Source organism: Rattus norvegicus, chromosome 3, assembly GCF_021556685.1.
Source record: "Rattus norvegicus strain SHRSP/BbbUtx chromosome 3, alternate assembly SHRSP_T2T, whole genome shotgun sequence".
In the NCBI taxonomy this organism is placed as follows: Eukaryota; Metazoa; Chordata; class Mammalia; order Rodentia; family Muridae; genus Rattus; species Rattus norvegicus.
In genome coordinates this window covers 54,130,799-54,147,498 of record NC_141536.1, presented here as the reverse complement: position 1 = coordinate 54,147,498, position 16,700 = coordinate 54,130,799, and the positions used below count along the sequence as shown (strand labels likewise).

At 46.3% G+C, this 16,700-nt stretch overlaps 1 protein-coding gene across 7 annotated transcripts in view; it reads right to left on the bottom strand.

Moving 5' to 3' along the window:
• The window catches only part of Myo3b (myosin IIIB), a 406,405-nt gene that overhangs the window by 307,903 nt on the left and 81,802 nt on the right, over positions 1 to 16,700 (bottom strand). For all 7 annotated transcript variants that reach the window (NM_001393777.1, XM_087653545.1, XM_087653546.1 and 4 more), the window contains 1 exon segment: positions 12,514 to 12,659. In NM_001393777.1, coding sequence (NP_001380706.1) covers positions 12,514 to 12,659 — 146 coding nt within the window.

The following is a 16,700-nucleotide window of genomic DNA, read 5'->3' as shown; positions in this document are numbered from 1 at the left end:
GTAGTCACCTATGAGGAATGATGTGGGGTAATTCATAGCTGTTAGTAGCTTTCCATCAATTTATGACGTATGGATGAGACATGGTCCTGATCCCAGAGGTCTGCAGTCCCCTCTAGATAACTAGTTATGACATTTGCACAGAACCCAAGACTTCCTCTCTCTGCACCATGGTCATCCTTCCTACCCCCCCCCCAACCTCCTCCCTGACTGACAGACAAGGATGAGCAGGATATATTACCATGTAGAGCACTGATCACAAGCTGGAGATGACCAAAGCGCCAGAAAAACTGCTTTAAGAGCATTACAGACCCAGAGGCATTGGCTCTGGAAGTTATTCTCCAGCAATAACCTTTATCAAAGCCACAGACTAGATTCAAGTCTTAGCTTACTTGGCTCAGAAGCCTTGAGCTCTCCATGCTCCTTGCCTCCTTGGCTTTTAGAATAGCATACCTTTTAGTTCTTGTCTTACTCCGATGGTCATTCCTTCTCCAGCCCCACTCCTGATTTTCTCTTTGTTCTCACCTCTACTCCCTGCCAACTCAGAGTTTCTACTTAGCTGACAAATCTTCACGTTGTATCTGAGAAGGATGCCTGCTACCTCCTCAGCCCCACCCACAACCATCTCCTATTGTCTGGCTGCTCAGGGCAGAAACCTTGAGATTTACATGGTGTCCTCTCTTCCTCTGCTCTATAAGCAACAGAGTCACCAAGCTCCAATGTTACAGACATGGTTTGACTCCCTCTCGCCCCCTCTACCCCAGCCTCAGGCTGCCCACCACCAGCCCGTCATGAAGAGTCATTTGCCATGACTTTGTGTCACTCTTTCCAGCTCCCTTTCCCAACCCCTGTTCTCCACAAAACATCTAGATCCGTTTCAGCAGAAGTCACTTTGTGTTGCTTTTCTGTTCTGAAGCACAATGGCTTCCCTTTTCACTCCTAGAAAGAAATCATCACAGGGCTCTATGAGGACATTCCACAGACCCATATCCCACCATGCTCCATGCCCTGGGCACTCCCTGCCGTGGCCTCTTTGCTGTATCCTAAACTCTGCTGCTCTTCCCTCAGCATCGTTGTACTTCTTGTCCCTGGCTTGTTCTTTTCCACCATCAAGACTTTTCTCTCGCCTTGTGAGAGAAGCTGTCCCTCAGCTATTTTAAATTATACTATAATAGCCAGGCGTGGTGGTACATACCTTTAGTCCTATCACTCAGGAAGGTGAGGCAGGTAGATCTCTGTGAGTTTGTGGCCAGCCTGGTCTACCTACGAGGCTAGTTCCAGGACAGTCAGGGCTACACAGAGAAACCCTGTCTTGAAGAAACATTTTTTTAAAAACTATACTATAACAAATTCCGCCCCTCTGTCCCTCCCTGTTCCCCTCTCCTGCTTTCTGTTCCTGCAGACAGGCAGGCTGTTGTCTGTCAGACTTTTCATCACCATAACAATCCCCCAAGAAAAACAACTTAATCAAGGAAGGATTTATTTTGGCTCACATGATCAGAGGCTTCATGGTGTATGATTTCTCAGCACCATTGCTTGTAGGCCTATAGTGAGGCAGAGCCTCACAGCAGGAAAACGTGGCCATAGTAAACAAGAAAAGATCTCCTCAAAGGCATGTTTCCAGTCACCTGCTGCCTCCAACCGGGCCCAGACTTCAAGCCCATTGGGGAAATTACAGCCCTTCTGTGTGACTCAATCCCTCCTCAGCACAACACTGCCATCACTGGAAACTAACCTTCATCACACAAGCCTTCGGGAGAAACATTCCTATGAGAACCACAACAGGCATTTATCAACACTTAACGTAATATACCCGTGTGTTTGTTTATTATTTCTCTCTTCCTCTGGAACTGAAGTCCCAGAAGAGCATGTGTCGTTCACCATGTATCCGATACAGTACATGACCACAGTAAATGCTCAACAAATACTTATCAAATGATTGAATAAATTAGTCCTGGCACCAACACACTGTCCATTTGTAAGTAGGTCACCATTTATACACATACTCTTGGAAAACTATAGAGTTTTAATTAGGAAATGCTTGCATTTTGCCAAACTCATTTGGCAAACTCTATTCCCCCGGGGTCATTCTTTCCTTACTTGCAATTTTTTGCCAGTGCATTGATTTTTTTTTAAAATTCCTTTCCAGTCAGAGAACATAGGATTACCAAGGCAATGAACTATTTCTCTGCTGAGAAATATATTTACCTCCAGCTGGGTAGTTTTCTTTTCTTTTCAAATAAACACCAAACTTATGAACTTTGGGAGGAAGAAAACAATGGAAATAGCCAAGAGGACCCACGGCCTCGTCCTGTCAGCAAAACAACACTGACATGAATAGAAATGGAGGGCTCTGCCAGATCACAGTGGGCCACCAAGGCGGGACCAACACCGAACAGCACTAGAGGGAGATAGCCAGCTGCCCGCCATCCTCCTCTCCTAGCCCTGGGGTTGATACTGGGAGTCAAAAAATGAGAAAATGGTAACCAACTCTCTCCCAATGTCTAGCTTCCTCCTCTGCTCCCATAGCAGTGGCTCTAAGTGTTTTCAGGTCACAGACTCAGAATCATGGGCTTTGTTCACTACAGCAGTCATAACTAAGCAGTAAGAAATACAATGCTTTGCAACAAAAGACACTTCTCTCACCCATCTGCAGGCCGGAAGTCCAAAGTCAAAGTGTCCACAAGGCCATTCACCTTCTGAAGCCCTCGAGAGAAATGTCTTCTTCCCACACCTCCTCCAGCTTTGGGCAGCCTAGAGTGGCCATCTTCCTACCGCATGTGTCTATGGCCATATCCAAATTCACCCTGTGCATGAGGACACCAGCCCCATCGAATGAGAGCCCAGCCTAATCACCTCATTTTGACTTAATTACTTCTATCAGGAGTTTATTTCCAAATAACTTCACATTCCAAAGGAGGGTAGAACTTCAACCTATCTGGTTAAGGGGTGTGTACCCCAGTTGAACCCGCAGCCATTGACATTAACAGTTCACTACAACTTTTTTTCTACTTGTATAATGCCAACTCACACCGCTGAACTTACTTACTCTACCTTTCAGTTCTCAATTTGTAGTACTGGGTGGTCATGGGAAAAGGCAGGCACAAATATTTCCAAGGCTGGCTTTTAGCTTTAAAATACCAACAGTGGTCTATTAGTTGCTTCCGGTAAGGATCTGCACTTTAGAATCATCTGGGGAATATGAAAATATAAAAGAATATATGATTCCAAACGCATTTGCAAAATCAACTCGAGATGTACATAGAGGCTACACTTGACCCCAGAGCGATTCAACCGAATTCTCTGGGAGTGATAGCAAGGCAGTGGTGTTTTTTAAAGCTCACAGCACTGAGGACCCTACCCTAGGTGGCTGACCCTTGCAGTGACTGGTCCTATCCTGCGATTGGTGGTTACTGTCATTCTTCTCTATTGAGAGCTTGCAGGCTATATCAAGGACGCTGAGGAAAACTGTGCGGGCTCCTGTACCTCCGAGCGAAACATTCTTGCTCACAAGCCGTGCCTGTTTCTAACCCTTCAAGTGGTGACGATGAAAGGTAGAAATGGAACCAACCCCAGGTGTCTAGATCCCAGCCGGAAATCTGTTTGAGCTCTTTCGGGGTTAGTCTCCCATGTGGTCATACAAGTATGGAGACCAAGAATCAAACATCATTCAGATCAGCCAGGACAGGCAATACGGAAGAGAGAACCAAGATGTTTAGAATTCCCACCTACTAACTATCCATCACTTAAGTGTGGCAGACAGGCCACCAATGTCCTCCTACTGATGAGACATTTGCAAATGGTTCAGCAGGCAAGACCACCAGTAAAGTCTTCCTCGGGCCTCCAGGGCCTGCTCTATCCAGGATGCAGACACTGACAACATTACCCATACGTCTCAATGCACTCTCTCCAGGGTAAGAAGCCAGCACCACCACTATTCTTTAGCCTGTGTTTTTCCCATCTGCCCACAAAGATATCACAGGAAAGTTTCCCTGAGGCCAAAATACAGACACATTCTGTCAAAAAACACTTTTCACTCATACCAATCTTACGATCACACCAGATGAGGATATATGTGTTTGACAAGGCTTGCTTGTGCTAGCCCTTGCTAGTCTTAAATGAGCACAGATTTTTCTTTTCAGAATGCACAAACAATCCATGGGGGGAGGGGAGGGGAGATCTTAGTCATGAGCCCAGTGTGAAAGTCCAGCTTACCAGATGGTAGTTTGAAACCTCTGCCTCCTTCCTCGTTTAAAAGAACCAAGGCATGTTTTCCTTTCACCGAGGCTCTAATCCTGGTCCTGTTCTCTACCACTCTACTAAGACCGCTGACAGTGGGCAGCGGCTTCCTCTGTGGGTCCCCGCCTGAATCCCACCCTCCCACCCCGGCCCTGGTGCCTGGTTATCATTCCTCCCAGCCAAGAAACATGAACTCAGGAACAGCCAGGCTCTCCTCACAACCTCCCTACCCAGCTTGGGTTTCTGCTTCCTCCTCCCTATGCTTTTGACCTTCTAGGCTAAGCTAGAGAAAAGAAAATTCACTCTGGGAGAGAAAATGGGGGCTCAGTTTTGAGTACTTGACTTTGTATCTGGGACTTCTGATACTGTCCCCTTACCTGAGGGCACGCGCGCGCGCGCGCGCCCACACACACACACACACACACACACACACACACACACACAAAACTAGAATCCTGGGGAAAGTTGAGCCTCCCAAAGCACGGAAAAGGCAGTCAAGCCAACTCATCAATTAAGCATAAAGCTATCATCCACTTGATAAGCAAGCCCCTCCTGAAGACGACAGCATCCCCATGCAGGGCAGCTCTATGGGAGTCAGGTCCTAGCACATCCCTGCTTCCTGATGGGCAGCTCCTACCACAGCATCCCCGTGTGGGTGTAGAGGCAGGATCTGTCCACATCTCCAACAATGTGTTTATTAACCCCGAAGGAGTAGTGAGGATGGGTATAAATAGCAAAGTCATACAGGGGTGCTATGTAAAAACGTAAGAGTTTATTAGGGAATCTGTCTCCACTCCTTAGTTCCTAATGTAATCATCAGTTAATTAGCTGAGCTTTCAGATGATTGATCTCACGGGTGGGGCTCCACAAATGGGAACTTTCAATTCCTCAGCTACAAGGAAAGGAAAATTCCTTTCAGTGTGACTATTCCCCCGAGATGCTTTGCTTTAGTAATGCCTGCCCGACACAAAGTGATTGAGCATTTACCACATATCACTCTGAGCTCTTCACAGCCAGTCACCCCTCACAGCTCCACGAGGCTGGCTCTATTTCTATCCGCATTGGACAGGAGAGGAAGCTGGGACAGGAGGCATGAAGAAACATGGTCCAATTCACAAACCTGGAAGCTGGTGTGACTGCTCACTGAACTGGACAGGCTAGCTGGAGAACACAATAAAATCTAATTATTGAACTAAACCATTTTCTACCCTTTCCTGAGTCTTTGCTCAGAATCCTGTCACCAATGTTCAAACAACCCTGTGTAGTTGTCTTAAGGTAAAGAAACCACATGAAGAACAGTTACGTCTTTCTACTCTAGGGCATCCTGGACCAGTCCACACCAACCCCACCCCTAGCAGATCACAGATCTATAAGGAAGTCTAGCCACCATCTGTAGAATCCCTGAAAGAACCACAGATTCTTGAGAAACATGATATTGTTGCATTAAGCAACTAACTAGGGGGTGTTTGTTACACAGCTGCAGAAAACCGATACAAACAATATTGTCTTTGTAACAGGCTTTATCTGACTCTAGCACTCCCTCCCTGTAAATGGATAGCTTCTGCTATGAGGCTCCTTTCTCCAGGTGCCCAGTTCTTTACTTCTTGCCTATCCTGCTACTGTGAATTCATGAAGACATTTATAACTATTCCTTTCCGTGAGTCCCTATTTTTTCTAGAGTTGAGAAGAAGCCAGGGTTCTTGATCTCTTTGGTTCTATTTTGAGCTCTGCTTCCTTGCTGATTCTCTTTGCCCATCTCTCCGTCATTTAGGAGCTAAGTCAGATTTAGCCTAAGTGAATGGTGCCAACACAACGGAAGCAGGGTAATGAGGGGGAAAGCACAGAGAATACTGTACGTCGATGCCCCGCATCTCTGGCCTCTCCTTTTTCCCAGGGTGAGCTTCTTGCTCAGCCTGGATGGGGACTGGTAGTCCCTGAAGACAAACCCAGGCTTCACCACCTGATCCCCAAAAGAAATGTTGCAAAACTGAATTGTCCCTGCCTGCCAGGACTCAGAGGGGCAGCAAGCTGTACCTCCACAGGAACTAATGGCCCCAGCTGCTCAATTCAAATTAGAATGGAATGTGGAAACTGTTCCATAGCTTAGAAATCTTCCGGGGCATGCCTGCCAGGGGCCTCCAGCCACTGGGTGCCCAAGGAAATGGAGTGTTAAGCTCTGGGTTTGGGGGCTATTCCAGAGGCAGAGGAGGGCCATGCATGTAGGGTATCCTGAAGGATGCCCACTAAAAGTGAGGTGTGAAATATCATGCAAAAGAAAGACTCATAAAGGATAATTGTTTTCTATTGGAGTAGATCAAAACTTTCCACCATTAGGTAGTCCATAAATGTGAAATGATGGTAATTCTCTGAGTACTTCTTGCTTTATGAGTGAAGTTTGGATTGTGAAGGTTCATTGCTTAAAGGGCCAATAACTAAGTAACTTAGGCTGGTGAAGAGAAACCCAAGGCTCCCTGGGGCAAACCCATCCTTACTGTGCCATTAAACACCCACAACCCCTCACTCATTACATCTCAAGGATAAGGGTTTACTTTTAATTTCTTTTCCCTTGTATTTTGCAGCCTTAAGGAAAAAATATCCTGTGACAATTCTGTAATAGTAAGGCAATTACTGGCGACCTAGGGCTCCCTGCTGCCTCTGCCCCCCCTCATGACTGTGCAGTGGGGGAGGGCCCCTGCTTCTGCACCCTCTCGCAGCTGGACAGCAGGCAAGGACCACTTCTTCCCATATCAGGATGATGTGGGAAGGTTTTAGGTTTAGAAAATCAAAATCTAAAGGACTCTGCGCCTTTTAAAATACATGACCAAGCCGGATGAAAAGCCAGCCCTAGGATTGTCATCTTTTAGTCCCTGAGGAGAACTTTCAGTCACACAAATGCTTCCAGGGTGACTTGCCTACCTGACACCCACCGCCCACAGTGTGCAGAAATCCAAGAGGATCCAGACCCTGGATTCTCGATGTCTGAATTCCCTTCACTTTTCTCACCCCAAACTCTGCATGTTTCACTTTTACTGGTGATTGAGTTGGGGACAACAGACTTTCCTCAAAAGCAAAACGCAGACTGCTCATTTTTGCACCTCACCTAACTGAGTTTGTGAGAGCAAAGCTAAGGTATCCTAATGCCGAGGTGTGGACTGGACTAAGTCCCCAGTGGACTGGGCGCTAAAGTATTTTTTGTAACCTTAGCTTAGAGCTTAGAAAATACTCTCCCCTATAAACATAATGTTCTGTGGAGACTGAGTCCTTAGCCCAGGCTCTAGAACTTTATTTAGACACAAAATTCAAACAGTACACCCAAAGTACAGAGCGCTGGGTATTATATAGCCTCTTCCTAAAGAGATGCTCAAAAATACTGTTTTCATGAGAAAATGCATTCCCGCTCAGGATGCCAGAAACAGGCTTTGATTTTTCCCAGAGCCCAGAGCAAGCTTTCTCACTAAGAAATAATAGGAAAAAATTAGAAAAGGAGGGCGGCAAGACAGAAGATGTTGGTTATTCCAGAAATAGCCCTGGCCTGTTAGATACCATTTTTGCAAAGAGCACTCCATGAACAGAAACTTCTGGATAACAAGAATGCTGTTCTGAAGCATCTCTCTGTGCTTATGTAACATGTCCTACAAATCTTCAGTTCCAGCACCTAGGTACTCTAAATTAGGACTGAAAAGCTGTTGCTTGAAGAGGAGGAGGGGACAGATTCTAGATGGAGGGTCAAAAATTGATCCATCCTTAGAGATGTCCTGTGTGCACCTATGATGACCTCTGTGTAGCCCTCAATTCCCTGATGAACACAATCACTGGTGCTAATGTAATTTCTGACTTTTAGGTTGCTAACATTGTCTAAAATCGGGATTGGGGGCAGAATGCTCAACTGTAAGCTTTGAACAGGCTGAACCTGTGTCCTGTGTCCTCCAGGGCCATCACTGCTTGGCATAGCATCTGGAAGGATTCAGCAAGCCTGCAAGTGATATAGGTTTTAGGGCCAGCATCCTCATATTCACAGCCTCTCTCCTCCTATGTGCAGACCAGAGCCTGCAAAAGCTCTGTGGGCTTTCAGTCACCTAACCCACAAAAGGACTGGAGATGTCAATGACCTCCCAGGGTCACTGTGGGGCTCCCATACATGTTGGTGAAACACAGAATAGTGTGCCTGCCACACAGTTGGTAGCACTTGCAAGGTCTCTACTGCAAGTCTAGCATCATCCATTGCCCACATTCCTTTCTCATCACCCATGCCAGATGTTCAGGAGTTTTGCCTCCAAATTGGTTCCACTGAGAATCTGGTCACCAAGAACACTAGTTAAAGTACTGGGTCTAATTGTGGCTTGAGACGGACCTCATTTTGAGTCAGGGCCTTTGCAGGTATGACAATGAACACGCGGTTGTTACTCCCGAGATGTGTGATTCTGGATTGGGATTCCCATGTCTGGAGGGAGACTCCTAAACTCTGTGGATTGTGCCCTGGGGCCAGCAGGACCAATAAGTTTTGATTGTTCAAACTTGTTGACTCTCTGCTTATCTGCCGCAGCAACCCCGGAACTCACTCTGAACTCACTCGGCAGGGGGCAGGAGCGCCTGGATTTAGTGATGGAAACAGGAAGCAGAGATGTCCTCTCCTGAGACTCCTCACTGCAGGGAGAGCTAGCTCTCTCTGGGGAAGGCAGTCACCAGCTCTGGAGACTGGAAAGATCAGGCAAGTTTCTACTGGGAATCTTAGGGGTTTTGTTCTGTTTTGTTTTTCTCCTTTTTTCTACAGAGAGTAATGTGGGAACATGAAGTCGGTCATGAGGCACTGATCAAAGCCATCCTTCATGGGGCCTGAGTAAATAAATGCACAGGGTTGTTCTCCGTGCTTGTGTAGTAAACCCACATGGCAACCCACAAAGGTCTCTGTCACCTTTCTGAACCCATCCACAGTGGACAAGGGGAATCATTAACTACAGATTCTGAGCTAAAGAAAGATACATGGTTACCAAGAGACCAACATAATTGTCTATTTCTCTTAACCCTACTGATCCGTGAAATTATAACTGTGAAACAGATCCCCTCTAAAGTGAAATACACACACACACACACACACACACACACACACACACACATACATATATATGTGCACACACACACACACACACACACACACACACACACACACACGCATGCACAAACATACACATATAACCCTTCCAAGCCTTTGGGATTTTAAATGGCATCTTCAAGAAAATAACACGTAAGAATGAAATCTACAGATGCTCAGAGAAACGGCTTCTCTCTCTCTCTTCTAACTCTGGGGGAAGGGGAGGGGCAGCAGAAGCATCGGCAGTCAGGGGTGACTTTTTTGGAGCAAAGGCATTAGACAAGATGACACGCTGACAGGTTCAGAAAACAGTGGATGCCGTGCCAATCAGCAGATAATTTCTGTGTGTTTTCGGCGTAGGAAGAAGTGTGAGTCACGCAGTATTTCAAAGACAGGTCACAGTTGCCGTTTGTCTTCTTGCAATGTGAAGGTCAAGAGAGAGGAGACAGTGGGTGGAAGCTGAGAGGAGACCTGCTCGCGAGCAGATCAACCACAGCCAGACAGGTCCTGCTACATGGCTCTGACAGTGCCCAGGGAGCCTGTGTAATTACTGCCTGAATTGACATCTGAGGCTCTCACCTCCAGCAGCCACAAGGTCATTAATCACAAGTCCTTTGTAACTTCTGAAAGTCACTTCTTCATGACTCAGTCAAGCTTTGCTTCTCTTCCCCCACTTAGTCACTTACTCAGTTTATTTCCAAGAATAAAATAATTGCAAAGGAGAGGCCAGTAGGGAAATTCAAGGAAGGAAGCCTCCAGTTTTCCAGAACCCAGGGGACCATAAAATGGACCTCATTGTTTAATAGAAGAAAATTCCAGTACATTGAAAGTACATGTATTTCCTTTTTCTATCTGAAAATAAACTGAAGCCAAGTAGAGTCAAGAATTTTTGTCACTAATGTTATTTGCAGGGAAGGGAAGGGGGGTAGGGCGAGGGAAAGGAGTCTACCCTTATGAAATACAAAAATCAATAATTCAACTGGATATTTAAATATGTAAATGAGGACTGGCAAATTAACTCAGTGAGTAAGGTGCTTGCTGCCAAGCCTGACAGCCTGAGTTCAATCCCCAGAACCAGAATGATAAAAGTTGTCCTTTGACATCTATACACACACACACACACACACACACACACACACACACACACACCTTTTTATGCCTTCACAATAAATAAATAAGCAAACAAGCAAACAAATGCAATTTAAGACTTTTTAAATGTAAATGCTCAATTTCCTCACTTTCCGTCCAAGAGCTCTTCTTGAGGAAATGATTCAGTTTAGCACTCAGAATGAGCATGCACATTCACACAGCTCAATCCATAACCCTTCACAGAGAACTGTGCCGCTCTGAGGGGATAATTCTTTAAGAACTAACTTACTGAATATAACCCATGGCGTTCTCCCAGGGTTTAGGAAGAAAGCAGCTCTACCGTTTTAGCACGGAGGCTGCATTTCATCGTTTGTTTTTCTTCTCCCTGCCCAAGAATGGCAAGTCAGCCCATTAGGGTCGTGACAATGGCAAATGTTGAGCCCAAAGAATCACACCGACAATCTGCCAAACTATTATTCTGATATCTGATCCAGCATCTGAACAGGAAAAAGAAAGGCAGGAAGTCTAGGGGAGAGTGACAGAGTCTCAGAGTAGGCTGGGATAAAGATTGACTTCTTCCGGTTCCCTTGTTCTGTGAACCATTCTGCATGGAGGTAGGGAGAGGGCTAGTTATCTTTACTCAGATCTAAAGACTTCTCCCAAGATGCAGGAGGGGAGTGAGTGCTAGAATAGAGATGATCCGAGAGCAGAGGCTATGGACACAGAAGTTAGCTTAATGCTGGTCACTGGAGATCAAGGGTCTATTGACTCAATGCATGTACACATTCACACACACACACACACACACACACACACACACAGAGACACCTTTTTAGCTGCCTTGAATTTATTAGCTCAGATGATTTTTTAAAAACATTTCATCTATACATGAATGCATACGTTTAAAAAGGAAAGAATAAATATACCCAAGGGAATCTATTGAAAGTGTATACATCTCATAAAACCGGCTGCTATTTGGGAAACTATGTTGGTACAGCAAGCAAGCACTTGTAACACAGGGAACCACACAGAGAATCCTTGCAGACTGGTTCCTCATCTCTGCACACGTCACTGCCCCCTCTTGCTCCTGTGTCCTCAGGTCCCCTTGAATGCTCACCGGACTGTTAATTAAAAAGCCAGGAGCTTCAGCCGCTCCTCTGATCACTTGTTTTTGTGGTTTTGGAAAAGGCAAAAAGACCAGCCTGGCTTAAGCGAGGCTGTTTTGAGAATGTTGGCTGTTGGTTTGCTCACATCTGGATTAGGTATAAAACGATAATACTACGATGATCACCGCCTGAGAGCTCCATCTGCATATAAATAGGCCTAATCAGAAATGCAAATCGCAATTTCCAGAAATGTGTAAAGGCTGCAGATAGCTGTGCTTTTTGTGGGGATAAGGGAAGGTCAACACGTGTACTGTGACATCAATTCAGTTGCCCAGAGTGTTCCTTTGGAAGAGCTGTTGGGAAAATATAAATTATCTACCAATCTGCCCCCAGGCTGAGCTGGGCTCCCCACCATTTGACCCTCATAACATAGATCAGCTCAACTCCAGTCAAAGAACCACACTGCATGTACAGACCCCGAGAACACACAGAGTAGGCAAGACACTTGCATCTAAATCGCCTCCCAGACTCCTCTGAGAGGACTTCCCCACCGAGGGGTGAAGAATAAAATAGATGTCACTGCTGATCTGAGTGGATACGACAATATGAATACGTATTTTTGGAGCCCCCAAATTTTCCCAATACTACCGTAAGTACACTTCAAAAGAAAACTTCAGTGTTTAGACCGATTATTTAGTTCTAAATCGCATCTGTGTTTCTCTCACGCAAAGCACAAAAAAGAACATTTCAAAAAAAATTGTAGTGCTGGGCATTACATTTCTCACCATTTCTCAGGGGTGTGATTTTGCAGAAACAGCTTCTCCCCCGTGTCCCCCCAACCCTGATTTTTTTTCCTCATCTTTTTTGAAAAGGAAATATATTTCACAATCAAGCTTTCTCAAATTTGGAGAGAAATCGCATACCAACGAGCTTCCCTCCAAAAACGGGTTTCACGAAGCACCGACGAGTCAAGAGCGCCACCTGGTGTCCTACCTTGGGATCTTAAAGAGCATCTTCACAGGATGCATTTCAAAGAGGGGAGGGTCTCCATCGCCCAGCTCGATGGCTGTGATGCCCAAGGACCAGACGTCACAGCGAGCGTCATAGGACGAGTCATACTGCTGCTCACAAGCAATGACCTATCAGACAAAAACAAGACACAGCACATCAAGTCACTGTCACCCCAGATGCCTTGAAAACCCTTTTTTTGCTGTTGTTCCATTGACCGTGGGAGCAATGAGATGTTTGTATGCTAGACCTGGTCTGTGAATAACTGATTCGACGTCTGATACGTTTACTAACTTTGGTCCTCTTCCTTTCTTTTTGAACCTGGGTCTGACGACATGCAGGCCCATTTCTTCTGTTCTCACGTGACAGTCATGCATGCTAGGATTGCAGATGGATTCATCCCCTTTTAAAAATATGTTAGTTCCACTCAGAAACCAAATATTGAACCATCTCAGTACAAAGCATACTACGAGGTAGTGTACGGGAGAGGGGCTGCTCTGTCCTCATGCTGCCTGCCTTTTTTCCCCTTCTAAGAAAAGACTTGGGATGTAGTCCGTGCTTCCCTGCCTGCTGTTAAATCCAAACACAAAAATCAGCTGCTCTTAAAAATGGCTGCTGCAGAGTCCTAAGTGTGTAACTCACCGAGCAGAGGGATGTTGGAAGACCCTATGGTTATGAAAAGTAGCAGCCACCCCACCCTACGGTTTCCCTTTGACCAACATCAGAACCCTCCTCCAACAACCTCAACAGCTGTCATTTTCTGACCTAACTGGGGAGAGAGGGGAATCAGAATGGCTGCAGGCTTGTCCGTGGGTTGAAGAACAGGAATTCTTAGAGGATTTCGTTTCTATCGGTGTCCTAAGTCTCACAGAGAAAAGCAGACTCCTGACCGCCATGCAAGACTGGGAGAAAGGAGCATTAGAGGGTGAAGAGGGACCCAGTACTCCCCTTGACCTTGGTTCTGCCTCCCAGAGCAGGCCGGAAGCTGGTTGTGATGGCTAAGCACCGCGTAGGTGAGCATAGGCAGGGCAGTCTACTCCCCTCGGGCTGTGGTCTTTGGCTTTTACTCTGAGTAAGACAACAGCTACTTATGGTGAGCTGACAAGAAACAAGACAGGCAGACAGATCCCCTGGCTGCATGCTGAGGGCAGAGTCAAGAAAAGGGGACACACAGTCAGTTACAGTGCTATTGTACCATTCGTTTATGAGGAGTGAGAACCAGATCTTGAATGCAGTTCTGAAGGTTGGACCAACCGGAATCCTCTGAAGTGTTTGACCTGAGCATGTACCAGAGACCTGAGGGTAAGCAGCATGGAAGGGAGAGAGGGGAAGTGGGTTCAAGACCCAAAGCTGAAGCTTTTAAATCTCAGGCGTCGGGCGAGTATCCAATGGGAGATAGTGGTTTTAACCCTGAAGACCCCCCAAGGCCCCCTACTGGACATCTGACCTAGAGCGTTATAAGAAAAGTACTCTGGCCTGTATGTCCACCCCCCCACCAGTTCATGTGTTAGAAATGTGATCCCCAATGCAACAGTGATGGGAGGTGTAACTTCTGGGGAGATGTCCAGTCCGGAGGCTTGACCCTCCTGAATGGACTCAGGTCAAGTCAATGCGTGAGAATGGCGTTCTCTCCTTCTACCAGGCAAGGAGAGTAGGAGGCCCTCACAGAATCCTGGCACCTTCACATTCCCAGACCTTATGACTGAAGGAATAAATTTTTGTTCCGTCTTGATTGTCTGCCTTGGACATCCAGTATAAAGTAAATCAGCAAAATAAAGAATGTATATTGTGCCAAGTGACGGTGGCTGGTGGTGCACGACTTTAATACCAGTACTTAGAAGGCAGAGGTAGGCTAATCTCTGAGGCCAGATTGGTCTACAGAGCGAGTTCCATGACAGCCAGGGCTACAAGGGAAACCTGTCTCAAAAGAAAATGTGTGTTGCTTTGGGCCCCTGTATCTTTATCTTGTTAAAATAGAGATAGAAAACTAATGTATCTGCTCTCCTCCACACAGGTCATGTGAAAATGTTCTGAGCCTTCTATCCTCAGACTCAGCTTTGACTCTTACTGCTGCTGCTACTGCTGCTGCTGCTGCTGTCCCTCTCTCTCTCTCTCTCTCTCTCTCTCTTTCTCTCTCTCTCTCTCTGTCTCTCTGTCTCTCTGTCTCTCTCTGTCTGTCTCTCTCTGTCTCTCTGTCTCTCTCTCTGTGTCTGTCTCTCTGTCTCTCTCTCTGTCTGTCTCTCTGTCTCTCTCTGTTTCTGTGTCTCTCTCTGTCTGTCTCTCTGTCTCTGTCTCTGTCTGTCTCTGTCTCTGTCTCTCTCTGTCTCTCTCTCTCTGTCTCTCTCTCTGTGTCTGTCTGTCTGTCTCTCTCCCCCTCCCTCTCTCTGAACGAGAGAACATTCTTCCATGGATCTGTACCACAGGTCTAGCTGCCACCCACCCTTCCATCAGAATAGAATGTCTTCTCCCAGACTATTCTGTCATGAGTTCAATGCATTATTTTCAAAATAAAGGTCAGATAGATCACTCTGAATCTGGAACCAGAGGCTATTTCAATGCCTCTAAGGACCCCACTTTCCTCACCCCAATCAAGCAGTAGCCCACAGTATTTACAAGGGGCCCCAGAGAAGGTTCCTCAATACCTCCCAGGAATGACATTTTTGAAAGCGTGGGACAAACATAATTTTAGACCTATCAATCAGGAGACAGTTTGTCAGTTTACTAATGGCACTGTGATGGGCCTCATGAGAGCGAGAGCGAGAGCGAGAGAGAGAGAGAAAGAGAGAGAGAGAGAGAGAGAGAGAGAGAGAGAGAGAGAGAGAGCGAGAGCTCTACCCTCCCCCAAGCTGGATCTGGGGCCAGTTGAAATATAAAGCGAGCCTCTATTAGTTAAATGGCCGGCTCTGGCAATCACCAATGTCCTCAGACAGTGTGCACTAGCGTGTCTGATAAGGGATGTGGGCTCCAAAAGTAGTAGAGAAAGACTGCTCATGAAGGTGGTAGGAAGTGTCTTGCACTAGTAGTCTGTAGCTTCCAGGAAGACATTCTAGTTTCAGCCTCTCAGATGAACACAGCCAAGCATGGAGCTGTAGACCAGCTGACAATTTCCCCAGCACTGTCATAAAATATTCAGAACTAGTTTCAACTTGTCTTTCCAGACAGACGCTGACTTCATAAACAGAAATACACCTCTTAGCCAATTCGCCTCCCAAAACTCAGCTCATCAGACACCAAAGAAACTCTTCTAAGGAAGTTTGTACCAAAGCATACTGCTAAAATAATTCACAAATTGTTACTCTGTAGCCATGAGCCAGACGGGGGGGGGGGGGGGGGGGGGGGGCTGCAGAGGGAAAGGCAACCCAGCAGTTGAGTCTTCCCAAACAACCCTGAGAGAAGGAAGCTGTTATCTTCTTTATAGTTGTTTACTCAACAAGGGGAAACAGCCCCTCTTGTGGCAGACCTCTGATGGATTTTAGAAACATTCTAAGGATGCTTCCCATGAGAAGGCACATCTACACCTATAAATCTAACAGGAAACCATGGCTCTGAGAGGAGAAAACGCTCCATGCTTCTTAGCTCAGCCTTCTCCTCGTCTGGACTGAAGCCCAGTTAAAGCATGGTGGGACCATTGAGTCCTTGATTCCCTTGCTGCAGGAGAAGGGACCTCACAGAGGACTTCTGGGTTGAATTTTGTTAGGAAGCTCTGCTTAGCTGAGAGAGCAGCCATGGCAGGCAAGGCACTGCCTTGAACCAGCTTGACCAGCTTCTAGAAGCCCTACTGGAAGTGCAGAGACAGACAGGTTAAGATGAAGCTAACAAAGGTCTGGGATCCCACAAATCATCTCCCACCCGTCTGTGTCACATCACCACTCCACAGTGATGAGTGTGTCTTGAAGAGAGAGACACGGTGTCTATGTGAAGAATGGGAATGAGTGTGTGAGAGACTTCGGGGGCTGGAGTTAGAGCTTCATTTCACCTGGAGATGAGGATGGGCAACAGTGAATAGTAACACGCAGGTCCTAGGTAACAAGAAGAGGGAGTTTCATGTTCAGGATTGGATACATCATTTGACTAGCTCAAAGTGAGTCTCTGTTTACCCCTAATTGGGTGTAAGACATCACTGATGTCCTCAAGGTCTTTCTCAGTTTTTCTTCTTCAGCCAAGGACTTGGG